The sequence below is a fragment of the Aquarana catesbeiana genome, linkage group LG07 (genome assembly GCF_042186555.1).
Source record: "Aquarana catesbeiana isolate 2022-GZ linkage group LG07, ASM4218655v1, whole genome shotgun sequence".
Taxonomy (NCBI): Eukaryota; Metazoa; Chordata; class Amphibia; order Anura; family Ranidae; genus Aquarana; species Aquarana catesbeiana.
Window position 1 is genome coordinate 201,332,744 of NC_133330.1, and position 14,084 is coordinate 201,346,827.

At 40.1% G+C, this 14,084-nt stretch overlaps 1 protein-coding gene across 1 annotated transcript in view; it reads left to right on the top strand.

Moving 5' to 3' along the window:
* Positions 1-14,084, top strand: part of VAV3 (vav guanine nucleotide exchange factor 3) — a 370,216-nt gene that overhangs the window by 221,677 nt on the left and 134,455 nt on the right. The window contains exons 13-15 of the mRNA XM_073592989.1: positions 11,355-11,440; positions 11,822-11,954; positions 13,339-13,448. Of these exons, the coding sequence (XP_073449090.1) occupies positions 11,355-11,440; positions 11,822-11,954; positions 13,339-13,448 (329 nt within the window). The remainder of the gene's footprint in view (positions 1-11,354; positions 11,441-11,821; positions 11,955-13,338; positions 13,449-14,084) is intronic.

Below are 14,084 nucleotides of genomic sequence, written 5' to 3' on the forward strand. Positions count from 1 at the left end.
CAAGCGCACTTTTTTTGGAAAAAATACCCTTTTTTGAAATAAAAAATAAGACAACAGTAAAGTTAGCCCATTTTTTTTATATTGTGAAAGATAATGTTACACCGAGTAAATTGATACCCAACATGTCACGCTTCAAAATTGCACCCGCTCGTGGAATGGCGACAAACTTTTACCCTTAAAAATCTCCATAGGCGACGTTTAAAAAATTCTACAGTTTGCATGTTTTGCGTTACAGAGATGGACTAGGGCTAGAATTATTGCTCTCGCTCTACCGATCACGGCAATACCTCACATGTGTGGTTTGAACACTGTTTTCATATGCGGGCGCTACTCACGTATGCGTTCGCTTCTGCACGCGAGCTTTGTGGGGGACGGGGCGCGTTTAAAAACATTTTTTGTTCTTATTTATTTTACCTTTTAGTTTTTATTTTTGCACTGTTTTAAAAAAAAAATAAAAATTGTGTCACTTTTATTCCTATTACAAGGGATGTAAATAGAACAAAAGCATGACAGGATCTCTTAAATATGAGATCTGGGGTCAAAAAGACCTCAGATCTCATATTTACACTACAATGCAATAAAAAAAAAATAGTCATTTAAAAAAATGTCCCTTTAAGAGCTGACACAGTTTATTCGGATTTAGTGCTCATTAGACTGCACTTTATTACATTTTATCACACTTTTATATTTTGTATAATTTTTCCATTTTGCCTTTTGGAACTGATGACTCATTGTTTGAGCACTTTGTACTACAAGGCGGTGGGACTGTTCACCATTTATTTATTTACTTGGAGTCACCATTAACTATTTGCTCAGTTACTACATATGTGCTAGTATGGTACTAGCCCTTTTGCACTGAGATTTTTCTTTTCTTCTGTTTCAGTATTTACATTATATTTTTTATGTGCTAGTATGATACTAGCCCTCATGCTCATTATACCTTTATATTTGTATAATTTTTTCATTTTTCATTCACCTCTCTATACATTTGAGCTAGCCCCTTCCCCTTCCTCCTCCTTCCTTCCCCTCTTATCACAGCGCAATCACCACTCACTTTATTCATACCACTTTTGTCTGTTTGGATCAGCCATTTAGGTGTTGCAGCAGTGCCCCTTAGCATAAGTATTTCTGACAGCGCAGGAGTTTCTTCATACTTTACAGGCATACTATAGACACCCCCCAGGTATGAAATTTAAAGGAATATTTCAGTTTTATTGTTTCACTTTAAGCATGATTAAAATCACTGCTCTCAAAAAAACGGACGTTTTTAAAACTTTTTTTGCATTGATCCATGTCCCCTGGGGCAGGACCCAGGTCCCCAAACACTTTTTGTGACAATAACTTGCATATTAACCTTTAAAATTAGCACTTTAGATTTCTCCCATAGACTTTTAAAGGGTGTTCCGCGGCTTTTTGAATTTGACGCGAACACCCCAAATTGTTCGCTGTTCGGCGAACAGCCAATGTTCGAGTCAAACTCATGTTCGACTCGAACAGATAGCCCACCCCTACTCTAGAGCAATTCTGGCAGCACTCATACGTCAATTTCCCAAAGACAACCTCTGGATATGACACTGAGCATGTGCACTCAACTTAATTGGTCGACCATGGTGAGGCCTGTTCTGAGTTGAACCTGTCCTGTTAAACCGCTGTATGGTCTTGGCCATCGTGCTGCAGCTCAGTTTCAGGGTCTTGGCAATCTTCTTATAGCCTAGGCCATCTTTATGTAGAGCAACAATTCTTTTTTTCAGATCATCAGAGAGTTCTTTGCCATGAGGTGCCATGTTGAACCAGTGACCAGTATGAGAAAGTGAGAGTCATAACACCAAAATTTAACACACCTGCTCCCCTTTCACACCTGAGACCTTGTAACACTAACGTGTCACATGACACCAGGGAGGAAATGGCTAATTGGGCCCAATTTGGACATTTTTACTTAGGGATGTACTCACTTTTGTGAGATACTGTATACACTCACCGGCCACTTTATTAGCCACACCTGTCAAATTTCTAATCAGCCAATCACATGGCAGCAACTCAATGCATTTAGGCATCTAGACATGGTGAAGACAGCTTGCTGAAGTTCAAACTGAGCATCGGAATGGGGAAGAAAGGGCATTTACGTGACCTTGAACGTGGCATGGTTGTTGGTGCCAGATGGGCTGGTCTGAGTATTTCAAAAACTGCTGATCTACTGGGATTTTCATGCACAACCATCTCTAGGGTTTACAGAGAATGGTCCGACAAAGAGAAAATATCCAGTGAGCGGCAGTTGCCTTGTTGATGTCAGAGGAGAATGGGCAGACTGGTTCAAGATGATAGAAAGGCAACAGTAACTCAAATAACCACTCGTTACAACCCAGGTATGCAGAATACCATTTCTGAACACACAACACATTGAACTTTGAAGCAGATGGGCTACAGCAGCAGAAGACCACACTAGGTGCCACTCCTGTCAGCTAAGAACAAGAAACTGAGGCTACAATTTGCACAGGCTCATCAAAATTGGACAATAGAAGATTGGAAAAACATTGCCTGGTCTGATGAGTCTCAATTTCAGCTGCGACATTCATATGGTAAAGTCAGAATTTGGCGTAAACGACATGAAAGCATGGATCCATCCTGCCTTGTATCAACGGTCCAGGCAGATGGTGGTGTAATGGTGTGGAGGATATTTTTCACACTTTGGGCCCCTTAGTACAAATTGAGCATTGTTTAAATGCCATGGCCTACCTGAGTATTTTTTTGCTGACCATTTCCATCCCTTTATGACTACAGTGTACCCATCTTCTGATGGCTACTTCCAGCAGGATAGTGCACCATGTCACAAAGCTCAAATCATCTCAAACTGGTTTCTTGAACATGACAATGAGGTCACTGTACTCCAATGGCCTCCACAGTCACCAGATCTTAATCCAATAGAGCACCTTTGGGGTGTGAACGGGAGATTTGCATCATGGATGTGCAGCCAACAAATCTGCAGCAACTGCGTGATGCCATCATGTCGATATGAATCAAAATCTCTGAAGAACGTTTAAATGTTTCCAACACCTTGAATCTATGCCACGAAGAATTAATGCAGTTCCGAAGGCAAAAAGGGGTCCAACCTGGTACTAGCAAGGTGTACCTAATAAAGTGGCCGATAAATATATATATATACACATTTTAACATGCTAACTAGAGTTGATGCATATATTAACATCAAAGAAGAAAAAAGAAACAGGTCATATACAAAGTATAATGTTAGTAATAAATAAGGGATGAGAAACCAAAATCAATATTTTTTAGAAAAGGAACACCAAAATATGCAGCTTCATATTGAACACTTCTTATGAGCTTAATGTTTTTGTTACCGGAGTCACTGAAGTTTAGACACTCAGACCAAATTTAGCAGCATGGCAGTTTTTTAACTTGATTATAATTGTATGACTAATTTGTCAGTTTGACAGTGGGGTCTAAGAATTAATAAAGTGCACAGTTGCACATTCCTAGTTCTCTGCTGCAATGTTAATTAACATCCTCCTTGAATAGGGCATGATGCCTGAGGGCAAAAAACCTCTCACAAAGTAGTTAAAGTAAACCTGTCATGGGAGGACAAAGAAGTGGCCACGCCAGACCTCTTTTTGAAAGTAGTATTTGCTTTGTCGTCATTCTGAACTACTTCAATACTTTCTGACGCAGGGGCCTGGAAAAATGATACAGATCAGAAAAGCTGGAAAAAATACATAAGTCCTTATCTGCATACTTTTTCTAGGTCATCGACTCAAAGTACTGATGACATGGGCCTGCCTTACAGGCTATATGTTCCCATTATAACAGGTTTCCTTTAAAGGAAAGTTCACCTTTTAACAAAAATTAATAAATGCACATTTTTTGCAGGCAAAAAAATTAGCGATTACTATTTTTTGGTTTGGGAGCCTGGAAAGTATTGCACCATGGATCAGCAGATCGTTGGCACCATGCAGGACTCCTGCAGACCTGTCAGTGTATCTGTTTGCTCGTACCTCATACAGGCCAGCAGATACTCACTGACAGGAAGAATGAATGAACAGCACAGTGGTAGTTCATTGAGAACTACAAGCCGACAGCCACAAAGGCTCTTGGGACTTGTAGTTTCCCATTCACTGCCCCACATGGCCATAGTTTCAAAGAGTGACAGCGGGTGACTGGAGAAGATGCTCGCCCGCTGTCACTGGGGAGCTGCTGGAACATGTTATATGTTCCACCCTAAATACGGGTGAAATATGTAACATTTTCCAAAAGGTGAACTCCTTGAACCCAACCAAAAGCTCTGGTACAATATGAAGCTACAATTGTGCAATGGGGTTGATTTATTAAAACTGGGGAGTGCAGCTGTGCAGAGTAGCCAATCAGCTTCTAACTTCAGCTTGTTCAATTAAGCTTTGACAATAAAACCTGGAAACTGATTGGTTTCTATACAGAGCTGCACCTGACTTCAATCCCATTGTGTTTTGTTCTAGAATATCCTTTGGTTACAAAGAAAACAACCTTCTCTATAAAATGTTGAATATAACTTTACTTAGGCCACTTGTTCAGTAGCATGAAAGTGAAACTTTTTTTTTCTAGAAACCACTAAAAATACATACAAGTGAAAGCAAGAAGGGCAAAATACTAAACACATAGAAACAAAAGACAGTTTGACTGTTGCATAGGAACAGAATGGCAATATGGTGGGACAAAGTGGAAAATAATACATTCGATGTACACAGTTTAAAGTCAAATTCCAGGAGTTAGACAAATTCTAGCCTTGCATTGTCCCACCCTCCAGCACTGCAAGGGTTAATTGCTCATTAAGTCTAGGTCTGCTCTTGTAGGCTCCCCTTATACATGCAACCTCTCTAATGCCCCGTACACACGGTCGGACTTTGTTCGGACATTCCGACAACAAAATCCTAGGATTTTTTCCGACGGATGTTGGCTCAAACTTGTCTTGCATACACACGGTCACACAAAGTTGTCGGAAAATCCGATCGTTCTAAACGCGGTGACGTAAAACACGTATGCCGGGACTATAAATGATGGAGCCCACACACGGTCGGAATTTCCGACAACACGCTCCGATCGGACATTTTCCATCGGAAAATCCGACCGTGTGTACGGGGCATAAGGCATTTGGCCCAGATCGCACACCTGTCTCCCTTAATGTACAATGCAGGGTTAATAGCCCTGCATTGTTCCGAATGAGGCTAAGGGACTGCCCATAGCTAAGGATGTAAGAGGGAGAGGAGGAGAGTGCCTCTATGGTATAAAACTGGCCATAGATAACAAAAAAACCAAAAACAAATTCCCCCATCCACACAATCGAGGTGGATAAATGAATCCTCTCTGCTGTGTTATTGTATTCTGACAGCTGGACCCCTCCACTGTCAGAATACACAGATCAGCACTGCAGCCAGTTGGCAGTGCTGATCAAATCAAACATTTCAAACATTCCTGTTTGAAAAAGCTAATCATTAGATTGACATCTCTCTAGTGAGAAAGGCCATAGATGGATCGAATTTCAGCCTATCCCTTCTGAACAGGCCAAATTTTGATCCATCTATGACCAGTTTAACCCCCCCCTGACGGTATTCCCGAGTGTAGCTCGGGGTGGATTTTCAGCACCAAAAGCGGTAACCCTGAGCCACACTCCGGATCGCATCGCAGGATCCAGGTACAGCAAACTTACCTTGTCCCCAGGATCCTGCGCTGTCTCCCCGCATTGTATGCGAGCCGCTTGATCTATCACAGAGCCGAGCTCCGTTCCCTGCGAGCGTTGCGACGCACGGGGACGGAGAACGGCGCCAAATTCAAAAAGTAAAACACACAATACATATACAGTACACTGTAATCTTACAGATTACATTACTGTATTAATTTATTTCACCTCCATTTTGTCCCTAGTGGTTTCTCCAGTGCTCTGCATGCAGTTTTATATTATAAATACTGTTCTTTCTGCCTGGAAACTGGAGATTGTCCATAGCAACCGAAACCATCCCTTTACATCAAAAGTGGTTTTAGACCAGCTAGAAAACAGTGATAATAAATTAGAATCACTTGCAGAATTGAGCGATAGTGATTTGTGGGGAAATCCGTCATCAAACACTGAAAGTAATGACAGTGACAATTCTGCAACTGAGTAAATTTCAGTGTTTTTGATTTGGTTACATTATTGAATAATTTTTGTTATTATTATATTATTATTTGTTATAATTATTTATAGTTATTTATTATATTATAATTTATGATTTTGTTTTTCAAACTTTATCATACCCGGGAGGTCTACTAGACTCTTGTTTGGACAGATTTAAGTGAGTTATTCCTAAGAATTACAGGCCTACAATATAAAACGCCAAATTTCCATGCAAAATAATTGTACCGCTTTCAGCATCAAAAATCTGAAATAATCATACCGCCAGGGAGGTTAAGGTAGGTTCAGCTCCCCCTAGACCTAGCAAGAATTTGACCCTTGTAGTATGGAGAGGACCCCACTGCAAGGGTAGATTCTTATAGATGGGCTTTAAGGCTTTTATAGTGACAAAGGTAATTGACATACTAATAAGCACAACAGAGGAAGTGCATAATTGCAGATTCATCCTTCAAGCTTGCAATAAGCCTTCATTTGATCTTGGAGCTCTCCAGTAATCCCCTAATAACCTATTTAGTCAATACATGTACTCTGTAAGTTGTAAAGGGCAAATATTGTCTTTATGCAGCCTAGGAGCCTGGAAAGTTCGCTAAATTGTAAAAAAATAAATAAAATAAACCTACACTTGTAGCTGAGGAGCCGAATCTAAATGTCATTTATGCCAATGGCATCAAAGAGTCTTGTGTTTTGTCCTTAAAATATGATAAACAGAGGGGTATTCAATTCACCTTGTTCTAATATTCAGTTTTTTAACAGAACAAGCTGAATTTCTTTGCTGAAGGTGCAATATCTGTAACATCCATAGGAGGGCAGGATGAGATTACTCATTCACTGGTGTTGAAATTTGCAGACGCCAGATGAATCTTGGTAGGAATGTATTATAGATTATTTCAGTTATAATTTTCAGTGACTGTTCTATTGCTAGAAAGCATTTCATATTTGAAATACTGTTTTATGCCTTATACAGCAGATGTACATTTTTATTTGCAACATATTTGCTCTATTTTTTCTTTTTTTTTTCTTTTAATTAGGATAAGGGTCAAAGCACACAAAACTCATATATCAGTTTTTCATGAATGCTGAACCAATCAAACCTACCAGACAGGTTTATATATCTGTTTGGGACTATATTGATGAGATCTCTGCATTCGTTTTTGGGTCTGCATTCTAGCTGTGGCCGTATAAGGGGTTTCAGCTCTTCTGAGTTTATTTCTAATTTATATTTATATTTGTGAAGAATGCAATAGAAGGTGCTGGGAATCGCAAAGTTGGGCGAGAACCAAAACTCCTTAGGCTTCATGTACACTGCTGCTGGTAAACAGACGTTTAGGAGCAGTTGGGCATTTTTTTCAGATGCTCCTGAACTCTCCTCTATGTTATCTTATCAGTACATGTACACAGGGGCATTTATAGTCATTTCTAGGCAATTGAGTTTAGAGGCCTTTTTTGGAAAGCAAAAAAATTAGTTCATTTCAGGCGCTAAACGCTTCTAAATGCGGTAACTTACGTTTGGCAGCGTTTCGTTTACAGGCGTTTTTCATTTTTGGTTATTTTGAAAAAAAAAAAAAAAAATGATATGTATTTTTTCAAACGCTTATAAATGCAAACGCAGCAAAACACCGCTAAACGCAGCATGTAAATGTGGCAAAACGGACGGTTTAAATGTGGGTTACTATCTGTCAAGTTAAATCGTTCAGGAGAGGTTGTAAAAACATCCCGAGTACATTAAGCCTTAGTGGAACGGAAAAAGAATTGTGAATTCTAGCAGAATGATCTCATGGTGGTAGTATATAAAAGCCTAGAGGCAGAGTTAGCTTGGCATGCTGCACCTGTAACATCATTTTGCACCTGTAAATTGCATCAGTATGCCCTGTAACATCATTTTGGGTGGACTGGCCTTTTAAAGGTGTGTAGCACCAAAATTTGGAAAATAGAGGGGAGATGTGATTCACTTATTGTAATGGAATGCCTTAGGCCCCTTTCACACTGAGGCGGTTTGCAGGCGGTATTGCGCTAAAAATAAAGCCTGCAAACCGCCCCTAAACAGCCTCCGCTGTTTGTTCAGTGTGAAAGCCCGAGGGCTTTCACACTGAAGCGGTGCGCTGGCAGGACGGTGAAAAAAGTCCTGCAAACCGCTTCTTTGGAGCGGTGAAGGAGCGGTGTATTCACCGCTCCTAAACCACTCCTGCCCATTGAAATCAATGGGACAGCGCGGCTATACCGCGGCTATAGCCGCGCTGTACGAGGGATTTTAACCCTTTTTCGGCCGCCAGCGGGGGTTAAAACCGCACCGCTAGCGGCCAAATACAGCTGCAAGAACGACGGTACAGCAGCGCTAAAAATAGCGCTGTTGTACCGCCGACGCCCCCACCGCCCCAGTGTGAAAGGGGCCTTAATGATACCTGAACATAAAGATTGTTACAAAAAATGTATTTCCAAAAAATAACTTTGTAATACAAGGAAGTTTGTACTTCCCTAATATTGTACATGTATATGTATGTCATCTTGGCACACTTTGTGCTTATGAAGTGGGAATTTAATGGACTCTGTTATGTTCTTGGATTATTTGCAACAGTTAGTGGATTTAAAAGATCAAGCAATGTCAATGTGAATGAGTCATGAAAGGGCTGGAAAGAGTGAGAAGGATTTTAGCAGGGGCCTGCAAGGTTGGCAGCCAGACACTAGCTTATGAAAATGCTCAAAGTCAGGTTTCAGAGGGGACTGTTCTCTTTTCAGGGGTGAAATAGGACTGTCAGAATGATTTTGAAGGTGAAGATTTCACTTCGACAGACAGGGAAAGAAAAGTCTTGGAGCAGAGATGCTTCCGAACTCATCAAACTCAGATTTTGATCATATGAAGAAAGGCAATACAATGTAGTCATTGCAGTTCTGTCCACTTTTAAGTATAGCTAGAAAATATGTTTAGAGTAAGAGTATAGTTCTTTTTTTATTGAGAAATGTACAATATAAAATGCTACTAAAATAGAACTGTTTTCCAAACTGAACGCTATGCAGTGAATGTGACTTTCACCCAATTAACCCCATAGTATGTATTTCAAGCAAGGCTGGGTGAGGCTGATATGGTAATATGGCTAAAATCCATGTCTGCTTTTATCAATTTTGACTTTTAATTTCTTGAACTAGGTTCAGTTCTATCTTCCTTTGCTGGGTGTCAGTCTTTCATCTACAAACTGAAACTACAGCAGAGGAAGAAAGAGGAGCGCTGGATCAGAGGCACACAACACAGAAGCACGCTTTTTTTTTCAGTCCTGGTTATTATTGTCACTGGGCATTAGTATAAAAACAGCTGAAAATATTGTTGAATGTCTTAGACGTCCAAACTAATAAATGATGCCTGCCGTAAAGAAGCTGCCTTCCCAAAAAGAAGATTTCTCTTCTCTACCTCTTCTGCCTGGCCTCTGTTTTGTCTCATCTGTTAGGAGAAGCCTTCTATGAGGGCACAGACAGCAATAATACGTTTACACTATAAATTCAGTCATTCTAACCCTTTCAAACTCTATCCATTAAAAAAAATTGTTTTGATGGCAATTTGGCATTAAAGAATATGTAAACCCTCACCTTGTAAATTTTAGGAACTGCAACCATTTTTATACACTTTCTCTCCATTTTTAGGGGCTCAAATGTAATTGGACAAATGAATATAATCAGAAACAAAATGTTCATTTTTAATATTTTGATGAGAATCCTTTACTGGCAATGACTGCCTGAAGTCTGGAACCCATGGACATTACCAAAGACTGGGTTTCCTCCTTTCTTACACTTTGCCAGGCTCTAACTGCAGCTGTCTTCAGTTGTTCTTTGTTTGTCTTTCTGCAATTAGTTTTGCCTTCAGCAAGTGAAATGCATGCTCAATTGGGTTAAGATCAGGTGATTGACTTGGCAATTGCAGAATATTCCACTTCTTTTCCTTCAAAAGCTCCTGGGTTGCTTTTGCATCGTGTTTTGGATCATTGCCCATCTGTAGTGTGAAGCGCCATCCAATCAACTTTGCTGCATTTGGCTGAATCTGGGCTCACAGTATATCTCTAAACACTGCTGAATTCATCCGGCTGCTTCTGTCTTCTGTCACACCATCAATAAACACCAATGACCCACTGCCACTGGAAGCCATGCATGCTCATGCCATCACACTGCCTTCACCATGTTTTACAGATGACGGTGTGCTTTGGGTCATGAGCTGTTCCAAGCCTTCTCCGCACTTTTTTCTTCCCCTCATTCTGGTACAGATTAATCTTAGTTTTAACCGTCCAAAGAATGCTTTTCCAGAACTGGTCAGGCTTTTTAGATTTTTTCGAATCTGGCTTTTCTATTCTTCAGGCTTATGAATGGTTTGCACATTGTGGTGAACCCTCTGTATTTGCTCTCGTGAAGTCTTCTCTTGATTGTAGATTATGACAATGATCCGCCCACCTCCTGCCTCCTGGAGGGTGTCCTCGCACGGACCGATGTACAAGTACGTCGATTTGCTCAGGAGAGCCGACCTACTGCAGTATATCTGCGTGAGATGTTTGGCTAGTGGTTAAATACTAACCCTTTTAACGTCAACTGCCTAGCTCTTGGCTCTAGCCTAAATCCCCATATACACTGCCTGAATGCTGGCCAACATCGACCGGTTCAATAAAAACCGTCCGACATTCGGCCTGTGCATATGGAACCCTGTCAGACAGAAGCCAGAAATCCAGCAGCCAAGCGGCTCATGATCAGCGCTCTTAGCCAATGGCTAAGAGTGAGGAGCGGAGCGTTCTGGCGGGGGGGGCGTCCCCCTGTTAGAACACAACAGCTCAGCTGGGAGAGATCAATGTACTAACGCTGGATCTTTAGTATAGTGGCTCCAAACTAATAGTGTGTACCAGGCTTAAAACTTTTCCTGATGATTAATTAACCGCTTCAAGACCTTCCTTGCCTTATTGGGTGACGAAACCATGTGCACCAAGAGTTTTAGATCTGAGTCAAGACCTCAGTGCTGATAATTAGTGTATAGAGTTTCTACAGCAGAGAATTTAGAAAGAGTGAATTGGAGGTGAACAGTATTGCCATATCATCCTCAACTCATTCACCAAAAATCTGTATAAGGTCCATACATTACATTTTTCTTTTTACATGCTGTTGGACAATTCGGCACCTGTGCCATTCTGAGTAAATTATTTACATTTTAATTAATTGACATATGTACTTTTATCTATAGAATCAGCCCTTAATACAGTACGGAAGACCGAAGGTGGACTGTGAGATAAAGTTTAGCACATTGGATAAACGCACAAAGCAGGACAGGTAAAAGATCATTTATGTGAATGCCTTGTTCCTTTAAAAAAGCAATTAAGTAACAATTTAACATGATTACATGGTCAAAGGTTAGTTAAAATTAGGAATATTTTGACCCACTGACAGTTATACCTTAATGGCTAACTGATATGTCTAATATCAATGACATGTTTGCTTGGTGTGCGTATTGAATACAGCAACTCAGTGACAGTGATATGTTTACTAAGCTACAAGGTCAGGCCCACATGGGGATAAAGTGACCAGTGACATGTTTACTGGGTCACACGGTCAACCCCTAAAGAGAAAGCAATTGGCTTGGTAAAATCAATGTAATTTTCTGAGTATTGAATCCACATAATGCTGATGTGTGAATTTTATATTCTTTTAAAGGTATATATTCCTGTTTGATTTGGCCGTTATTGTGTGCAAAAGAAGAGGGGACAACTATGAAATGAAGGACATAATTGATCTTCAGAAGTACAAAGTAACCAATAATCCAACTACTGACAAGGAGAACAGAAAGGTACATTATGGAAGGGATGAGTGGTCTATAGAAAGAGAACATAGCAGAAGAAATGGGGATTAAAATGAACTTGAATTTCTCTGGAAACATATTTTATGTTAGCAGAAGAGCCGTGTAACTCATGGAAAAGGGGGAAGGTTGTTTAAAAATGGGAAGAACATACATGTCAAGATAAGGTATTATCTGTGGGTTATCTTTATTGGGAACTAGAATTTTTTTGTCAGTTTTACTTATTTTTTGAGGCTTTATTTAAATCTGTGTGTTGTGGGTACCATGCAGTAAAACGTGGTAAAAAAGTTCTACCACAACGCATTCTGCCATGATATACTTTATAACCTTTGCATCCTTGTCCCTCCAACAAAGCTAGCATTGTTGGAGAATGTTGTCTCCACAGATGGTGTGTTTTTTACAAACACATAGCACATGGTACTTTTTTAGATTAAAGTGGTTTACAAGCTTCATGAGGCCAGTGCACTCTGAGGTTCTGTTATTTGATCCACCCATGTAAGCCAGTTGGCATAGCATTTTGTTAGAATTTTTTAAAGCTAGGTTTACCTTTGTACAAAAAATAATAATTAATGGCCATATATTTGCAGAAAAAAATAAATGAGCATTTATTATTTTTTTACAAATAAGCCTGCAAAGCATTGTAACCATGATCAACAAGTGCAATGCCAGGCTCCAGCAGACTCTTTCAGTTGGAGAGTGAGGGGAAGTGTAACTTGAAAAATGGACTACTACTAGTGATCATCACACTTGTGTTCAATTGAGAGCTACAAGATTTTCTGCAGCGGTGGCAGACAAGACTAGTGGTTTATTCATTCATACAGATCTCTGGGAATAAATAATGCAGGTGTGCGGGTGGAGCCAATTATGAAAGGACTCTCCTCATTAATACCACCCTTTTGCAAGTTTCTTGAGATTTTTGAGATTTCTGTATGTCTAAGAACATGCTGGAGGGGTCAATCAGATTAGGAATGATAAATGAAGGGTACATTTTTATACAAGGGGTGATATTATTATAGCCAGTGTGAAGAGTTTATACTGTGCCCACATTATTATGATTTATTTTTCGAAACATATTGGGGGTATTTACTAAAATCGGAGCATTCAAAATCTGGTGCAGCTCTAAATAGAAACCGATCAGCTTCCAGGTTTTATTTTTAACGCCTAATTGAACAATCTGAGGTTAGAAGCTGATTGATGACCATGCACAGCTGCACCAGATTCTGACTGTTCTAGTTTTAGTAAATCTCTCCCATTATTTTCCTTTTAGGATCCTATTTTTTTTTTTAATTGATTTTTGTTTTCTTGTATTTGTAATATCAGTATGATCCTATAATTGTCAGACATTTGAAATGTATACTCTACACCTTTTTTGCAGTGGTCTTATGGCTTTTATCTTACACATATCCAAGGGCAAAATGGCTTTGAATTTTATTGTAAGACCAGAGACTTGAAAAAGAGACTGCTGGAACAGTTTGCAATGGCCCTGTAAGTTTTTGAATAGATTGTATGTTGTGTGTATTAGAGCTCCTTGCATTTTTTTTAAGTAAAACCTGCTGTATTATTATTATGACCTTCAGGTCCCTAAACATGAATGGTCAAATTGTGAGATGATAGGGGAAGAGGCAGGAGAAGGGCCCAAACACCCTTATCGCTGGCCTACCAGAGCTTTCATAAAAGCAGTTGTTCACTTCTATCTTAGTAAGACTTGAATGACAGTAGCAGAGTCTGCTGATGCCCCATAGACATTAGACTGTTTCTTTATCCAGTTAAAAACTATCTGCATTTTTACACAATACACTGCTACTTACCTCAAGGCATTGTTGTGGTGTCAACAAGGCACATAGAAAGCAATTGTCGATGTGTGCAGTTTAATGCTTATGTTCCTTGGCAGGGCTGGTGCTACCACTAGGCAAACTAGGCAGCCGCCTAGGGCGCACTGCTGCCTAGGGTGCCTGCCCACTGGTGTTCCTACTCTCTTCTCTTTGCAGCAAGCAACTAAGTCGCAGCATCAGCAGACAGCCACCGCTCTGTGCGCAGATAGTGTCAGAGGCGTAGTGGTGACGGAGGACTGTGTCTGTGTCCCGACTCCCGAATGAATGGAAGCAAGCAAACATTTATTGA